Source organism: Nyctibius grandis, chromosome 4 (genome assembly GCF_013368605.1).
Source record: "Nyctibius grandis isolate bNycGra1 chromosome 4, bNycGra1.pri, whole genome shotgun sequence".
Classification (NCBI taxonomy): domain Eukaryota; kingdom Metazoa; phylum Chordata; class Aves; order Nyctibiiformes; family Nyctibiidae; genus Nyctibius; species Nyctibius grandis.
In genome coordinates this window covers 72264276-72280036 of record NC_090661.1, presented here as the reverse complement: position 1 = coordinate 72280036, position 15761 = coordinate 72264276, and the positions used below count along the sequence as shown (strand labels likewise).

The 15761-nt window shown below is 41.1% G+C and overlaps 1 protein-coding gene across 3 annotated transcripts in view; it reads right to left on the bottom strand.

The window, feature by feature from the left end:
* Positions 1 to 15761, bottom strand: part of FAM13C (family with sequence similarity 13 member C) — a 56343-nt gene that overhangs the window by 26664 nt on the left and 13918 nt on the right. For all 3 annotated transcript variants that reach the window (XM_068398147.1, XM_068398148.1, XM_068398149.1), the window contains exons 4-5: positions 13740 to 13861; positions 5353 to 5416 (exon numbers count right to left, since the gene is read on the bottom strand). In XM_068398147.1, the coding sequence (XP_068254248.1) occupies positions 5353 to 5416; positions 13740 to 13861 (186 nt within the window). The remainder of the gene's footprint in view (positions 1 to 5352; positions 5417 to 13739; positions 13862 to 15761) is intronic.

Below are 15761 nucleotides of genomic sequence, written 5' to 3'. Positions count from 1 at the left end.
GTCACTTACTGACACTGGTTCAATGTTTTATATATAGTACTTGAAACTGATCTGGCTCCTTTGACCTGCCTGCCAGAAAGAGTATACCAGGTGTGCAAATGTCCCCAACATGGGTTTTATCAGTGAAGACCAATATAACGAATTCACTCAGCCTCTCTGTTTACAGCTGTGTCACCTTAATGCCCATTTTACATGTTAGCCAGCCAGCAGTCCCAGCGACACCCTGCCTGGCTCCTTGCTTTTGATGTATTTAGTAGACTTCTTATCATCAATTCAAGCATCTTTTATGAGGCACTTTCAAAGTCTTCTTTAATCCTCTACAGGGCTTTCTTGAATTAGAGACAGAATGATGGAAACCATCTCACCTTCAACAGCTTTCAAGTGACAGTGAATTTTCCTTGGCAAGGGAAGGGTGCTGACTTGAATCGTACCCATGGCACTCTTCTGGGAAGAGTTTTCATGACATGGCAGGCCTCATTTTCCACTGCCTGTTACCCCAGCTAGACCTAAACAAAGTGGCTGTGGAATTATCACAGCAGACAGGCAGCATTTTAAAGTCATTAATGTAACCTAGCAAAGGATGACTATACCAGTTACAGACCAGTGAGGACTCTGATCCCAGCCTGGACTTTATCACGAGAAATGCTGATACCAAGTAAGGAAAACATAAGCGAACATACCAGAAGAACATACCAACAAGGTGAACATAGGTGAATAACTGACAAATATACCCAGCCTTCACAGATTGTTACTTCAAGCATTTGACAAAAAAATCCCATATCAAGAAAATACATTCACTTTGCACCACTATTTTTTATGATATTTATGGCAAGCTCAGTATAAAAGCATCCACACAGACTACGTTGTTAAACATTGTGTTTCGGCAATGCTTATACTGTAATTCACCAGCTGGTTTATATTCAGTTGCTCTAAATTATATTTTTTACCCATCTGTGGAAGGTGGGTGGATGGCAAATTTCCAGTCACTGCCAAATACTAGAAAAATTCATATAATAATACTAGAAATACCTTATATGATTTCATGAATGTGCCCTTGACAAGGATTTGATGCAGGGAGAAAAAGAGTAAGTAGCGTTGATCGTTTTGATGTTACCAGGGAGATGATGAATCTGGAGTATGCCGTCAACCTCGTCTTACTCCTGAAACACAGCTGAGTACTATGGTAGTGCCACAGCGCACTGTACATGAAAAGCCACCGCATATTTATGGGAACACATGTAAGGAGACATAGCTTTAAGCAAAGGTCAAGCACAAAGCTGCCCAGGGTCACCAACTCACGGGCAACAGGAGGGTCCTAGTAAATGGTAGGGATGACCTTGCTGCCTGCCCTGCCGCATGTCCTGTCCTGACCCTCTCAGAGGGCTACTTCAAGTCCTGCCAGCCTCGGACCTCCCGCTCTGTGGCAGGAGCAGTGCAGCCCCCTGTTTCTGCAACTGCAGCCCAAGCAGAGCAGCAAGGTGCTCTGGGAGGGGACACAGGCATATATCAGCAACTGGGAGCGGGTCCTCTATCCTGTGGCTTGCTGGGGGCAGGCCAACATGCTACCAACTGCCAGCAAAAGGAAGGCAAGAAGGGAGAAAAATAAAGTCTGAGCCCTCTCTTTATTTTCTCAAGCCTCCCAAGTTCATTTGAAATCTTACTGACCACTTCCAACTTCCCCCTAATTCTCCAATACTTTCCAGTACCTGTACAGCCCTGATGTGACTGCAGGTGTCCTGCCACAGCGGTGGGGATGTGTACTCTCCTGTGCGGCATGCACTCAGCAATACATTGAATCTGGAGATAAACCAGCCTGTGCACATGCTACTTAAAACTCTCCCATGGTCCACACCTGCCCCTGTGGCCGAACTGGACCATCTCTGCTCTTAGCCATTTAAAAGAAGCTGCAAAATATGTTAGAAGCCAATACAAACAGCTAAAATATGTAGAGAGGGAAATGTTAGGTCATGGTGGGTACCATCATAAATTTTAGTAAGCTCTTATATGGAAAACCAATATCACTGAAGTAACTAAGCTATGGCATATTATATCAGCTAATGATCTCTGTTCAGATACTTCAGATTTGATGTTCATTCCAGCTTTACTCTGGTGCCTAACACTAGTGTTTCTGATGCAGTAATTCCTGATCCATGCTAATGCAAATAAAAGGACATATTGATACTTAAAATGGATCCTTAAGTTTCTTTGGAAAAACAACCATATTGTTGGCTCTTAAGAACAGTATTTTGCAAGTTTGAAAAAGAAGCAATTGTCTTGGACAAAGGTTTCTTATCTCTTCTAATGTCCTCTTAAAGTAACTGACAATTCAAAGAACTTGAGCTATGCCAATTCCACCAGAAAAAGAAAAAACATCCTGCATTATTCCAGATCAAAGATAATGGAAAAATAAAGACATTTATAGGAAGTCCAAGGAAAACAGAAAGAGAGACAGTGTGGTACTTCTTTCCTATTTGTTATTTTCGCTAATGCCTTAAGAAAACATAGTCATTAAAGTATCGTGCTCTTGCCTGCTGGAGAAAACACAGTACAAAATGATTGCCATTTGCAGAAACACCTCAGTCTATAGTAAAGAAACCATCTTTACAAACAAGTAACCCTGTAGACTGTACCCCAGTGACCATCTCTCTTTCCATCTAATTGAAAACCAAGAGTTGAGGCCTTAGGGCAAGGAATTATTGAGATGATAACTTCTTACATCTAGACATACATACCACACGCCTCCACTCACACTGCTAAATCCCACTGGAGAACGGGCCACTGAATGAACAAATTCTCCCAATTCATCACCAAAATGCTGTGGCAATGAGTGCGAGCCCCCTGAAATAGCTTATAAACTTTTTCTCTGTTGGTACCATCAGTAACTCCCTCTCCAGCTGGAGGTCTCTGCATGGGGCCCTGCAGGATCAGCGCCATGTGATGGGTTGGTCAGCACACGCAGGGGGCCATAGTCTGATGAGAGACAATGTGCTAAATGGAGCCTTGCGGCCCCACACTTTCTCTTGTTGCACCAAGAGCTACAGCACTGCCAAACCTGCTAATCCCCCAGTGCTCACTGCATATCCGCAGAGAGAGCAGAGAGCTAACAAGGGCCAAAAGAGCCACTGCTGTTAGAAATAATTTCTTTCCCTAGTAAAAGGGAAAAATTACTATTATCAGCATACTTTGTTTCATCCTTGTGGACATCCTAAGGTCTGGTAACTTTAAGAACTGAGGGAAGAAGGAAAGGGAATAGGTCTGCCCCACCCATGGACCCTTCCTGATCTCAGTCTGGAGGCTGACAGGGAGAAGAGAGCAGAAGCAAAGCCCAGACTTGGTGTTTTCTGCATAAACTGAAACCACCCTGCCCCACACACAGTGTTTCTGAATATTAAGGATGCCTGCACCCTGCCCCTGGGCCTGCTCCTGCCCCTCCAGGACAGGAAGGCAGCTATTCTATTATATCTAGTTTATTGATGGATTTACTGGATTTATGAATTCAGCTGGGGCAGAGAAGGAGAATAATCCAAGCTTTCAGCATTTAATGGCCTTTGAAGTGATTCATATAGAAAAGAAACTGAGCAAATATCAGCCCGTTCAATTTCTTAGCTCTAAGGAAATTAATGCTTTTATATGTCACATTAGAACAGTGATGTATAAAAGCATCTCCCTTGCTTTTTGATCTGAGAGTTCAGGTTAAAATAAGAAAGGTATATTTTATGTGAAGGTAAATAAATCTCTGCAGTATCTGTTATGGCAACATTTGTGTCTTGAGGCATATGATATTTTCAATTCAGAACTTCCTTTATGGGGAACAAACAAGCAACAATAAGATAGAACGAGATATGCCCTGGGTCTGTATAATGCCACCGGTGAGCAGTGAAGAGAGACACCACTTTCTCTAATCCAAGAGGGGAACTTATTTTCTTATGACACGTGTCCATTTGGGTTTGCAGTAGACCTGAGACACAATACAATCTAAGATTTTTGCAAAAGAAAGCACCAGAACATAACCCTTGCTTATTACCCATAAATTATTAGCAATTTATTTTAATTTCTGACCTAATTATCTATTTTAATATCTTACACTGATTTATCATAATATTTTATCTTAACTTTTAAGGAATCGTTTGGAAGAATTTTAAATGGAAGCTTTTAAGTGGAAGCTTTGGTGATTATTTGCGATGAACCATAACAAACAATTTCTCCCGGGGCCTTAATTGGCCAGACCAGAGGCTGAGTATACTCCCTTACGTCAGTTATGGAATGTGCCTTACTAGTTAGCACAGATTTTCAACAGCGAGCCGCACAACAACGACACAAATGCACATGAAATAATTCACTGTAAGGAGAAGATGAAGTATGTATTCCTTTAAAAGGACACATTGTGGTTTTCCCCTAATTAAAGTCAGGCATCTATTAATAGACATAGTTGTTCTTTGGCTCATTATGGAAACAAAACTGTCTTTTCCATGGTTTGACAGGACTGGGCTTCCCTTCCCCCCAACTCTTTTTTCCCCTGCTTTGCTGTTCTGTTGTCTTGGTCTGCACTTAAAAATGTTGTCTGCTCCTTGCTTAAGGCCAGTATTGTTCATTGCCCTTGCAGTGTATAAGCATACTCTGTGCTAGTATGCAGATAACCTGGTTTGTGGGAGACGCTTCATAAGGTTTCCCACTTTGAATAATTGCAAAGCTTGGTTTTGGCCTCCAGCATATTGCTGATTGTGAGAATCTAGTCCAGGCTCATCCATTGTTTGACATGACCACACGAACAGCTTCTTTGTGCTCTACTCTCACACCATCCTCTTGGCATAATCCCTGTGGAAATAGCTTTTATTTCAAGTATCACAGGTGTTATTTGGCTTTCCTTGCTTCCTCTCTTTGCTCTAACTCTCATTTTACAAGAAGAGTACTTTTTAGACTACATTGCACTGTTCATAGTCTATTTATGCAGGATGTAGCCACCTTGAGAACTCCTTATTTTTAAAGAAAAGAAAACAATTGATAGCTGAACGCTTTTGAGCTGTAATATGAGGAAAAAATCAAATGTTCTTTAAAGATGGCATTTCACTCAGTCAATATTGAATGTTTAATTCTTTTCTGAGCACAAAGAGAAAGCAGCATAAAGTTGGCTTAAAATATTTTAAAAATCTCTTGCTTCTGGCTTTTAAACTATTCTAGCAGTCGTATCACATTTGTAAGATTTTCTCCAAAAACATGACTAGAATGATTCATTAAAAAGCTAACCTAAGATTCTCAAGCGTTTCTCAAGGTTCCAAGACCTTAGAATTAACAAAAACCAAACATCTAATTCAAAATTTGTAACATGATATTTCAACTTTTGGTTAAACTTACCTCATTTAAGCTGTTAAATTGCTCAGTTGCTTCTTTTGGTGAAATGCACGTGTTCTGATCTATTCTACAAAACAAAACAAGAATTTGCACTCTAAATAGATTGCTTATCTGTGCTGCAAATGTTTCAAACTTTTCATCATGTCTGTACATAAATTACAAGTTCTGGGATAAAGATGCTTTATTAAAAAAACAACATTTCTACCAAAGTTACATCTGTATTTTATACCTTATTCAAAACAACAGTGATTTTACTGGAATCCTAAATAATATATTTAAACTGTGAATGAGGTCCTGGAAACTATGACATTAAAATCCGGTCTCACTATATCACACAGAGAAAGTTCTACAGAAGCACGATCAGCACTCAGTATCTTGGTGAGATAGTAGGGTTAAAGCCAAGGAAAACTCAAACATATGTTTAAATCTAAGCACGATTTGTCCCACATGCTTTAAGTCAGGAACAAGAGTTTTCCTGTATCAGAGCCATAAAGAATAAATCTTTCCGTATTTAAATTTGATGGGATTTCAGGCTCCCAATTGTCAACTTTCTGCTTAAATTATGCTTTGCAAATTTCACAAAGACCCAAGGGACTCTCATGAGGAGCTGGAAATCCTTTGAGTAAAAGAGGTGTCTACATTTTCTAATGAATGTCATTTTGCAGCCATCAGAGATGTCCATAGCTTTGGTTTTCCCTCAGTATATCACTGCTTCTCCACATGGAAATAGGAAAGTAAGGTCCTGGACCAGCAAGGGGAAAATCTCTTCCCTCTGGCTGTGACTAATGAGACGACTGTGCTCCATCCAGGCAGATGTGGTCATGGCCTGAGTCTCCACGCACCTACCAGCCTCAGGATTAGTTACAAATTCACTCTACCAAGGAATGAAACTGATGCCTAAAAAAAAACTTCCCATGGATATAGGTGAGCAACCTGAATAGCCTCATACCACAGCTCTGTCCTTCCCCCAAGCAAACAGAGGCTTTTCACGCTCAGCTTCAAAGCCTGACCATGGGTGTATCACAAGTTGACTCGCAACTCAGCTGAAGCAAGAAAACTATTGCTGTCTCAGAGAATGAGATCCCTCATTGCTGAAAGGGTGGCAATGCTTGCTAGCCCCTGAGAGACTCACTCACAGACGTGATCAAAACTAACACAAAACCCTCTGGACAAAAGATTCCTTTGGACAAAAGAATTAATATTTTTCAACCTATTGTGCTCACACTCATCCCAGCAAAACCAAATAGTTTTAAAAGTCTCTAGAGATCTCAAAAACAGTACAGACAGATGCACAGGTCTTTGTTGTAGTTCTTAATAGATTTAGGAGGCATTTAAAGTCTGAAATGATGGATATGCTACTTTCCTTACCAAAATAGACACATTAGATAGCTACACCAGGGTGAACAACCACCTGCATCCAAACAGGATCCAACGTATGCAATTCATGTAGGAACAAAAATGAATCATTTTGGTGGTAGTACATCTAGCACCAGAGTGGGAGGTCTCACAGGCCAGCCAGCCTGCACCTCCCTCAAGATACACAGGTACATGATCAGAAGTGAGTGATGCTGGAGATACTTAAGCAGCAAGGTGCCTGGCTGACGTACAAGCTCCTGTCTACAACTGTGTGCAGCTCTCCACATATATATTCTTTCCGCCATCGCGCCTGAAAATGAATGGCAAATGTCTCCATAATAGGAAAAGAACAGAAGGAAAATGGAATTACAGAAGCAAAAAGGTTAATGACTAACAACCAATCTCTAGCTTTTAGGCAGCAGAGAGGACAGTATGAAGCAGCAGAAGAAAGTTAAAGAAAACTGAGAAAAACATCGGGAGAGCAAAAGGCCTAATTTAATAGGAAAGTGAAATATTTATTGTTTGGTTTAATAACACTTAAGAAAGGATCTTCAAGGCTACAAACAGCTGAAGAATTCATTCAATAATGAAGAAAAAAATATTTAGAGTTATTTATTGCATTGAACTAGAGCTAGACATAAAGGAAAGGAAGAAAAGGACATGTCAGATTTGTACACTTCTGGTATTCATTTGGATGACTCCTTTCAGAGCGCGTAACACACAACAAGTGTGAACTCTCCTTAAAAAATAAAACAAAAACCTAAATGCTAGCAGCAGTTCTTACAGGTGCTATACGAAAGCTCTACATAATTCACAGCTGTATCACTCATGAGTCTTGCACTCCAGAGAGCAGAAAGTTCACAGCACCCCTGAAGTACCACCTCTCTCTCATTCAGGTTGATGTTCTTGTCTGCTGTTTTAGGGATGCAGAAGTCTTGCATTTTACTGTTTCTTTTACACTAAAAATACTGTAGTAAAATGCTCCTAGTTTTGCATTCTTTGGATTCTGGATATACTGAAATCATTAAGGTGAGTAACCATTTTCATGTGAAGACCATTTACATTACCAGTCATATATGTATGCTGAGCTGGTCTTACTCTATGTAGAGTTTTGGGGTGTGCTTTTTTGTTTTCACCAAGATTAACTGCTCTGCTAGGCAAATGCAAGTTATCTGATTGTCACTAGGCAACAAAGGGCTTACAATTTAATAACTATGGGTTGGATCCTAGTCTCATTAAAAGTCAATCACAAAGTATCCATTAACTTCAAAAGCAACAGGAACAAGCCCTAATTTTCCATCTGTTCTGAGTACATTAAAATTATTTTAAGCCTTAGCTGAAATTTTGGATAATTGCAGGCAACCCTTATTTTGTATAATTTACATCATGTAAAATAATGAAAATGGAATTCTCTCCATAGCTACTATTCAAATATATATCATTCTTTATAAAATATGAAAGGCCTGATCTCTCACCCTCGCTATACACTCTGGCTTCAGCAGAATTACCCTGTTCTGCATGGTAGAGATGACAAAGATGCAACTTAGTAACATGTACATTTGAAGCTTGTGGACATAACAAAAAAAAAATATCTAAATACTAATTATCAGAACAGAGCTCCTACCAGACTTCAAGATCAATTTGCATGAGCAGTGTGCTGCTTAAAAACAGACCAGAAAACGTGAATTTCTGAATTATGCATGATATCACTTCTAAACTTGCATAAAATTCAAATAATACCACATAATTTTAAAAATGAGGAAAAATGTTTAAAGATAACCTAAGCAAATTCACTTCTTATTTCCCAGACTAACCCAGAAAGGAGCATTGCATTCTGTAATTTGCAAGTATCCGTCCAACCCAACCCTGGATTACACTAACCCCATCCTCAGGAGACTTACGTGTTTATGCACCACAATGTCACATGTGCTCAGTGTATTCGGCCAGTGAATGCATTAGCAATGCCAGGATTTATCCTGGCAAGCAAGCCACACACTGCGCTGTGGGATGAAACCCCTTTTCCAGATCCACTTTCAGTCTATCCTGGCCCCAAACTCTTTCCTGGTCTCCAGTCTAGCGATCAGTTTTACCCTCCCACCACGAGGGTGGCCTACCAGGCTGACAGCTCAGGAAGGGCAGACTCAGGACTGCATCAGAGAACTGGTTCAGCCCATCCAGAGGTTACATCACAGGAGTTCACAGAAAGGCAGACCCCACAACCAACACACCTCAGTGCCAGGAAAACACAAAGGTCCTTCCTGAGACCTCCACAAATGGCATAAAGCATTATGAAATTCAAACATAGTCACCACCTTAATACAGGGCTGGAGGTGAATGCTTCAAAAGCATGCCTATGACTCCTTACAAAGCGATACAGAACTGCAACAGGTTTTTGGATGAACATAAAGTGCACACTTGCAATGAAAGAAACACAACCATTAAGGGCCCAAGGCTATTTGCATACATCCTAGGCTACTCCTCGGGCAGTCCCTGAATGCTGGAATAGGCAGCCAGACAGAGAGCCAGTGTAGCAGTGCCTGTCTCATCAATCACAGCAGTTACATAAAGGCTGGCTGTGGATGGCCACACTTGCTTTTTGTATTATGACAGTGCCTCTCGTACTCACCAGACAGTCCTTACTTGGGCTACAGTAAGATGCTTTTTTTTTTTTTTTGCCCCTCGATCCTCTCCCCATCCCCTCTTTTTTCTTTCTTTTTTTTTTTTTTCCCCTTTAAGTGTATTGCAACCCAAGGGCTTGCTCAGGGATTTTCCGTGCCTTGATACAAGAAGTATCACTGAAACCATAAACACCAATATTTTAATGTCAACATTCCTGAAGAAAATGTTCTTAGGAACTGGTCAGTCATTTCCCAGCAATGCAATGTTTCATCAGTAAATCCCGATTTGCTGACAAAGAGCTCTTCACAGACACATACTGGTCGTGGTGAGTTATCACCAGGTCTGAGGCAGGGCTCAGAGGGAATCTGGCCAAGTTTTCTCTCTGCTCTCCTGGCCGCCCGTGCGGGAACACGGCCTCGCAACCTCTGCGTCACTCGCGCAGGTCTGCCATATGGCACAGGGACATCAGCACTTCTGCAGCTTCCCTGCTCCCTCCCACACATCCCTGAGTTGTAGTTGTTCAGCAGAAAGCATGGAAACTATGAAACTCCCCACCTGAACTCTCAAAAGCTACTTGCCTTTAAAACTTAAATACTGAAAGCCTTGCTAGAGCTTGGTCTCCCTCAGGGGAGCACAGAAACCCTGTGAGACTCTGGCTGAGCCCAAGATCCAGGGCAGCTCAGGGCTCCCGGCATTCCCAGTTTTCCTGGAGAACAGTCGTATGTCTAACAGCAACTGCCATCCTGCAGCCTCTGCAGAATTTAGGGAACAACCCAGGGACCAGCTGGGTCCTACTAAATGAAACCACTCCACTCCCATTTTATTTGGGGAAGAAGGGGAACTTTCAGGAACTATTCTTTAGCAGAAAACTTAACCCCAAAGTGTAGTTCCTACACTGCTTTGGAATGCTACCTTCTCTGAAGCACTGACATTCCCACCATCCAGGAGTCCCACGTTTCAGCCCCCTCTCTGTATAACATGCGTCTGAAGGAAACACCATCCTCTATTCAGGTAACTGCACACAGCTCTGCAATCCACAACCGTTTCGCCAATTGTCTTTGAGAAGGCAATGAGTAAGAGCAGTTTTTTTGTAATCGCATGTATTGTTCCATACCGGCTTCCCTATTCTCTGTTAAAAAAAGGCAATTATCTTTATTGTAACATTTGTTCCTGGGGCCTGCATATAACTTTTATCTCCCAAATGTGCAATTATATTACGCTTTTATCCAAACCCAACTACACACAATGGGTAGAGCAGTATTCAATGCAATCACTAGCAATAGTACTAGAAATTCATGTTCTTGTAATAAAATGTAAAGGTTTCCTTCCATGCAGATGCCATTTCTTATCCTAAATTGATGCTGATGCTCATAAACCATGCATGATAAACACCTCTTGAAATTAAAATCCTTGATTCACAGGTCAGGTATAGCTTAGCCAAGAACAAGACAGTATTCCCTCATTCTTCTCACTGTAAACCTCTTCACCAAGTCTATTCTTCCATTTCCCTCAAATCCCACTAAAACTTTTCCTTCACTGTTTCAGTGGTTATCATAAAATGAAAATATCCCCCTCCCCCCCAAAAAAATCAACACACATACTTATGAGTCGTATTTCCGTAGATTGTTTCTCTTACATTGCGTGTTTATGAACATCCCTTGTTAGGTTACCCTGAATTCAGATTGCTCTGCTTAACAGGAACTGTACTGAAAAGTTTTTCATATCTCAGTAGTTTTTAATCCATATTTAGACAAATCAAAACTATCCTGGTTTTAGTTGCCACACACTCACTAGAACAGATTTTTTAAAAAAATGTACAGTTTTTTTTAAAAGCTGTATTTAGGCATTTAGACCTTTAAACTCCAGTGAGACTAATGACAGAGCTATAGCAGTCTGCAGAAACTAAATTAAAGCAGAAGTAACAACAAGCAGCACTATAAATAATCAACCTTGCTTCTTAGTATGAGACAGAAATAAATCCTTCTTCTCCTGTCCTCCCCACACACATCTGATAGAGGAGCCTGCCCAGCAGCACCCCTGCAGCAGTGTGGCCATCTCCTCTTCTCCAAAAAAACAGAAAGCTTTTTGTCTATGAGTTAGGAATCCTAGGCAGATATAGTGTTCCAAAGCATTGCTAATTTTACCAGTAACATAGCGAAAACAGGGTGGAAGATAGTGAAGCTCAAGTTTTGTGGGGCTAGCAGATGTGTTCCGTCAAAACCTAGCTATGATTGTTGCCTGCTGCCAAGACTGAATACTTAACCTTTGCCATGTCCCAGAGCAGAGAAGGCAGAGCACAAGGGAAGACGTCACACCCTGGCAGCTGTGTTTCACAGCCAGTTGCACTAGCCAGTTCTGTGATCCTGATGCAGCAGCCAGCCATCTGCATGAGCTGAGACATGGGCATGTAATTGCTCTGGCCCAATCAAAGCTGATTGACAGCAGAGGGATGGGGCAAGCTGCTGGTGACCCTTAAGAGGAGTCACCAGACACAGTGACCCTCAAACTGAAAGTGGTAACTTCAGCATATGTAATTCAAAGTCTCCTGCCCCAGCTGGGTGGCGGGAATGATTTTTTCCAAGGACAGTTAAGACAGTTAAGTAAGTAAAGTGTGTGTGTGAGGCCAGCGACCGGGCACTAATGCTTGCTTACTCCATGTTTGAAGTTCCTTATTTGAGAGCAGTCACCTCCATTTTGTTGTAATATAATCAAACTAAGACATAGCCAGAGCTGAGATTTAATCACTATGCTTACACAGCTCTTAGCATGGTAAATCCAGGTACCGTTATTTAACAGATTTAGCACTTGTGGATAGCAGGCTTCCTAAAGAGCTACCCCGGTGTTAAACAGGAATAAATAGCATAGTGAACAATGGTTTAATACCAGGCAAAATAAAAAGGCCTAAGTGTTGAAGCAGACAGGGGAACTTTGCCGTGGTTGCTGTTTTATTCACGCTCTACCCTGGTTCTTATCTTTAAAGTCCATGTTTTTTTCATCATGTTCCTTGCATAGATCAAAATTAACCAATGTTATGTCATTATCTACCCATACACAGACCTCCTACCAGCAGGGCCACTAGGTAGGTCTAACTCTCTGATACCAAACTCATGATGTTCCTCTTTACAAGTCCATGTGATTTTTTCCTAGCATAAACAATGCCAGAAAAAGAGAAAGCAGGCTTCCTCGGCTGGGGCTAATTAGAAACACTTTCTGAGATGCAGTACCTCAATTGCACCTACAAGCATTGGAGGGTGAAAGCAGTTCTTTGTGAAAGTTAATTAAATGCCTGGTCATTCTGCTAAAGCTTCCCTTGAGACCACAAATTAATATAATTTACAATGATGCCTACTAAAAGCTGTGGTGAAGGCAACCAGTTCCTTTCACATAAAGCACCAAACTGCCATTGGATGGCAACTGTCATTACTAACCTAGTCCTGACCTGAAACAGACCTTGGAGGCCAGGAGCTCTGTATGTCAACTAGCTGTGCCCTGACCCACTGAGCATCCTTGGGATGTACATCTGCTGCTCCGGTCCCTCCAAAGAGAGCCAGAGCCTCTGCCACACAGCACCAAAGCTGTCATGCACCTCGAGACAGAGAACAAAGAGCAGAGGACTGGCTCACTTACCTGAAACTTTATGTGCACAGCAAAGCAGGGCCTAACGAGCACCTGAGCATCGGAAATTTGAAAGTGGTGCCCCTAAAACTGATGGCTGTGAAGAGCATGATCTTATTTACACAGTCCAAGCCCGCCAATAAGAGCTAAATCTTATCCTTAGGACACCCCTTCACTGGTAGATTGCATCAGTTGAGTGAGTTGAAGCCTCATTTTTAGCCTTTTGCACAGCCATGAAGGATCAGAGGAAGAACTGTGACTTCCAATAGTTACCAGAGCTGAGTTGCTTCATCATCAGCTGAGTTACTTGCCATCAAGACTCAGCCAATGCCTAGTCTGAACACCCTGTACCCTTCACAGCACTGGAACAAGCACAGTTGCCACAGCATGAGGTGTCTAAACTATACATAAAGACATATCCATGCTAAAATCAGGTGTGTGGGTTCCCATTCCCATTCCTCAGTGGGAATACAGCTCTGAGAAAGAGTGAGGCAAGTCAGCACTGGGGGAAAAAGAAAAGAAGTGCCAAGATATTTTTGAAACCTGGCACAGAGGAACTGAAGTTTCTGAACTGAGGATGTTCTTCCTACTTGAAATTCAAGGGGTTTAAAGAATGATGGAATTTGCATTCTTATCTTCATCCCTTTCACTTTCTCCAAACAGTTCTAGCCATATAAATACAGAACACAACTGCCAATGAGAGCCAGGAGTCTGATTATTTTATACACAAGGCAGCAAATGAATTAGCCTTTCCTGCAGTTAATCCAAAGTGAAATGCACTGTCTTATCCCAAGGCTTACCTTGGTTGAAATCTCACAACTGCTTCCTGGCATCTTAAAGCCACATTCTCTGCATAGTCATTAGCTGAGGATCCAGCCTTCCCCTGCCACTCTGAGAGGCCTGGCAATGCACTTTCCAGCTCCTGCACAAAGCAAAAAGAAATGTTGAATGCCCTGTCAGTACCAATCAGGCTTAGCTGAATATTTTGCTTTAAGAAAAAAACGAGCTCCATGAAACCAGATGCTGATTGTGGTTCTTTGTTATTTTTTAGTAATAATCTGGAAACAACTGGAAAACACAGACTAGAAGAGATTCTAAACAAAGTAGTATCTTCTTTCACTGTAAAACATTTTTGAAATCAAAGCAGACTGTAACCATTTTCTGTTTATTAGTAGGATAACAGATGTCAGCTTCTGAGCTAAGAGGTGCTATACACAGAGTTCAATATTTTTTTGCTTATGTATACATTCACATTTCATTTGAAATTATTTACTCACATGTCAGTAATATTTTATTACTTGGGCATCATCAGAAAAATTTTGGCTGACAAAAGTAAATGCAGTTCACTTAAATAAGATTTGTAAGTTGTAACCAGTTCCCTTTTCCCTTTTGCTCTTTCCCTTCCCTAACATATGCATAGCTTTACAAATAGACTATTACTGCAGCAGTGAAAGGCACTGAGGAAAAACAAGTCACATCAACCAGCCTGCCACACAGAAAAAAAGCCGATATAGTCCAACAAATTGAGGAAGGCAGTAGGAATTAGAAAGGTATGCATTTTACTTGAAGCTTTCAAAAACTAGTTGTAGGGCTGTGACAAGATGTGTTCAGCATGTCTTAATTTCCTTACCTATAAAATGGGTTATAATATTTCCCTTGCATTGCAAAGGGATAAGTTAATAAAGTTCTTTGAAAATGTGATAATCAAAGTGGGACTTTTTCCTACTTCTTTATTAGATTTATCATCCAATATTTTACTCTAGTAGTTTACAAAATTAAAATACAATGTGCTTTGCAAGCCAATGGTGTTCACTTCCCCTGGTACAGCAATGTATCTGAATTTGCTCCAGTTTCAACGCTTAGTTGGAAGCAAGGAAGTGAGAAGTTTGGATAGGACAGTTCAGGTGGGAACTTGGAGGGCTGAGGTCATTCTACATTTATAAAAACAGTGGCTGCTTTTACTTCCTTCTTGGTCTGTGCCATCTTTGTAGATTATGAATGAAGCTTGTTTAGAGATATATTGTATTAAAGAAAACTAAATTACACTTTTATAAAATTGTCATCTTTATGAAAAGTTTTAAATTTAAGAAAGTTGCCCAAATGGTCTCCTCTCAGGAGAAATATTCAGTGCCCACCTCTCAAAATTAACGATGAAGGACTAAGGGATCTTGTTAAAAAAAAAAAAAAAAAAAACTGGTAAAAATAAATAAAAAGTCTGATCACTGGCACCTTACTTGTTCTCCATGATGACATTTTAACTACAGGATATTTGTTGCATAAGTGAACGTTAATTCCTCCTGCTGAGTCTATGAGATGAGTATAAAAAGAGTGTTGGAATCTCTCTAGAAAGAGGCAGTTGTCACCATCATGATGGAAGCTCAGGAGGAAGCAGCCATGTGCTAACTCTTAACACACTCGTCCGTCCATGGGGTATGTCCACACTGCATTTATGAAGCGTAGACCTGCCCTGGGGCGGAAAGTACCTCCCCTGCCAGCTGAAGAGACCTGTGCTAACATTAAATTAGTTTGCTTTGGTATCAGCCACTGCAGTAGAACTGACCCAGCAGAGGTTAATCGAGCTTTCCAACCATACTGACTACCCACAAGGGGCAAATTTCCAAAACAGACCTCCAAACCAGAGGCTGTCTTTTTTTCAGACTAGATGTTATGAAGCTCTGGTGATGTCAGGGCGAAAGGAGTGAGTTTCACTCAACTGACTAGCGTTACTCTTGCTTTTGTTACCCTTTGTCTCCTTCAGAGCCTTCTAGGATAGATGTCTCCCCCTCTCTCCATATCTGTCTACTATAGTATGGAATGAATAT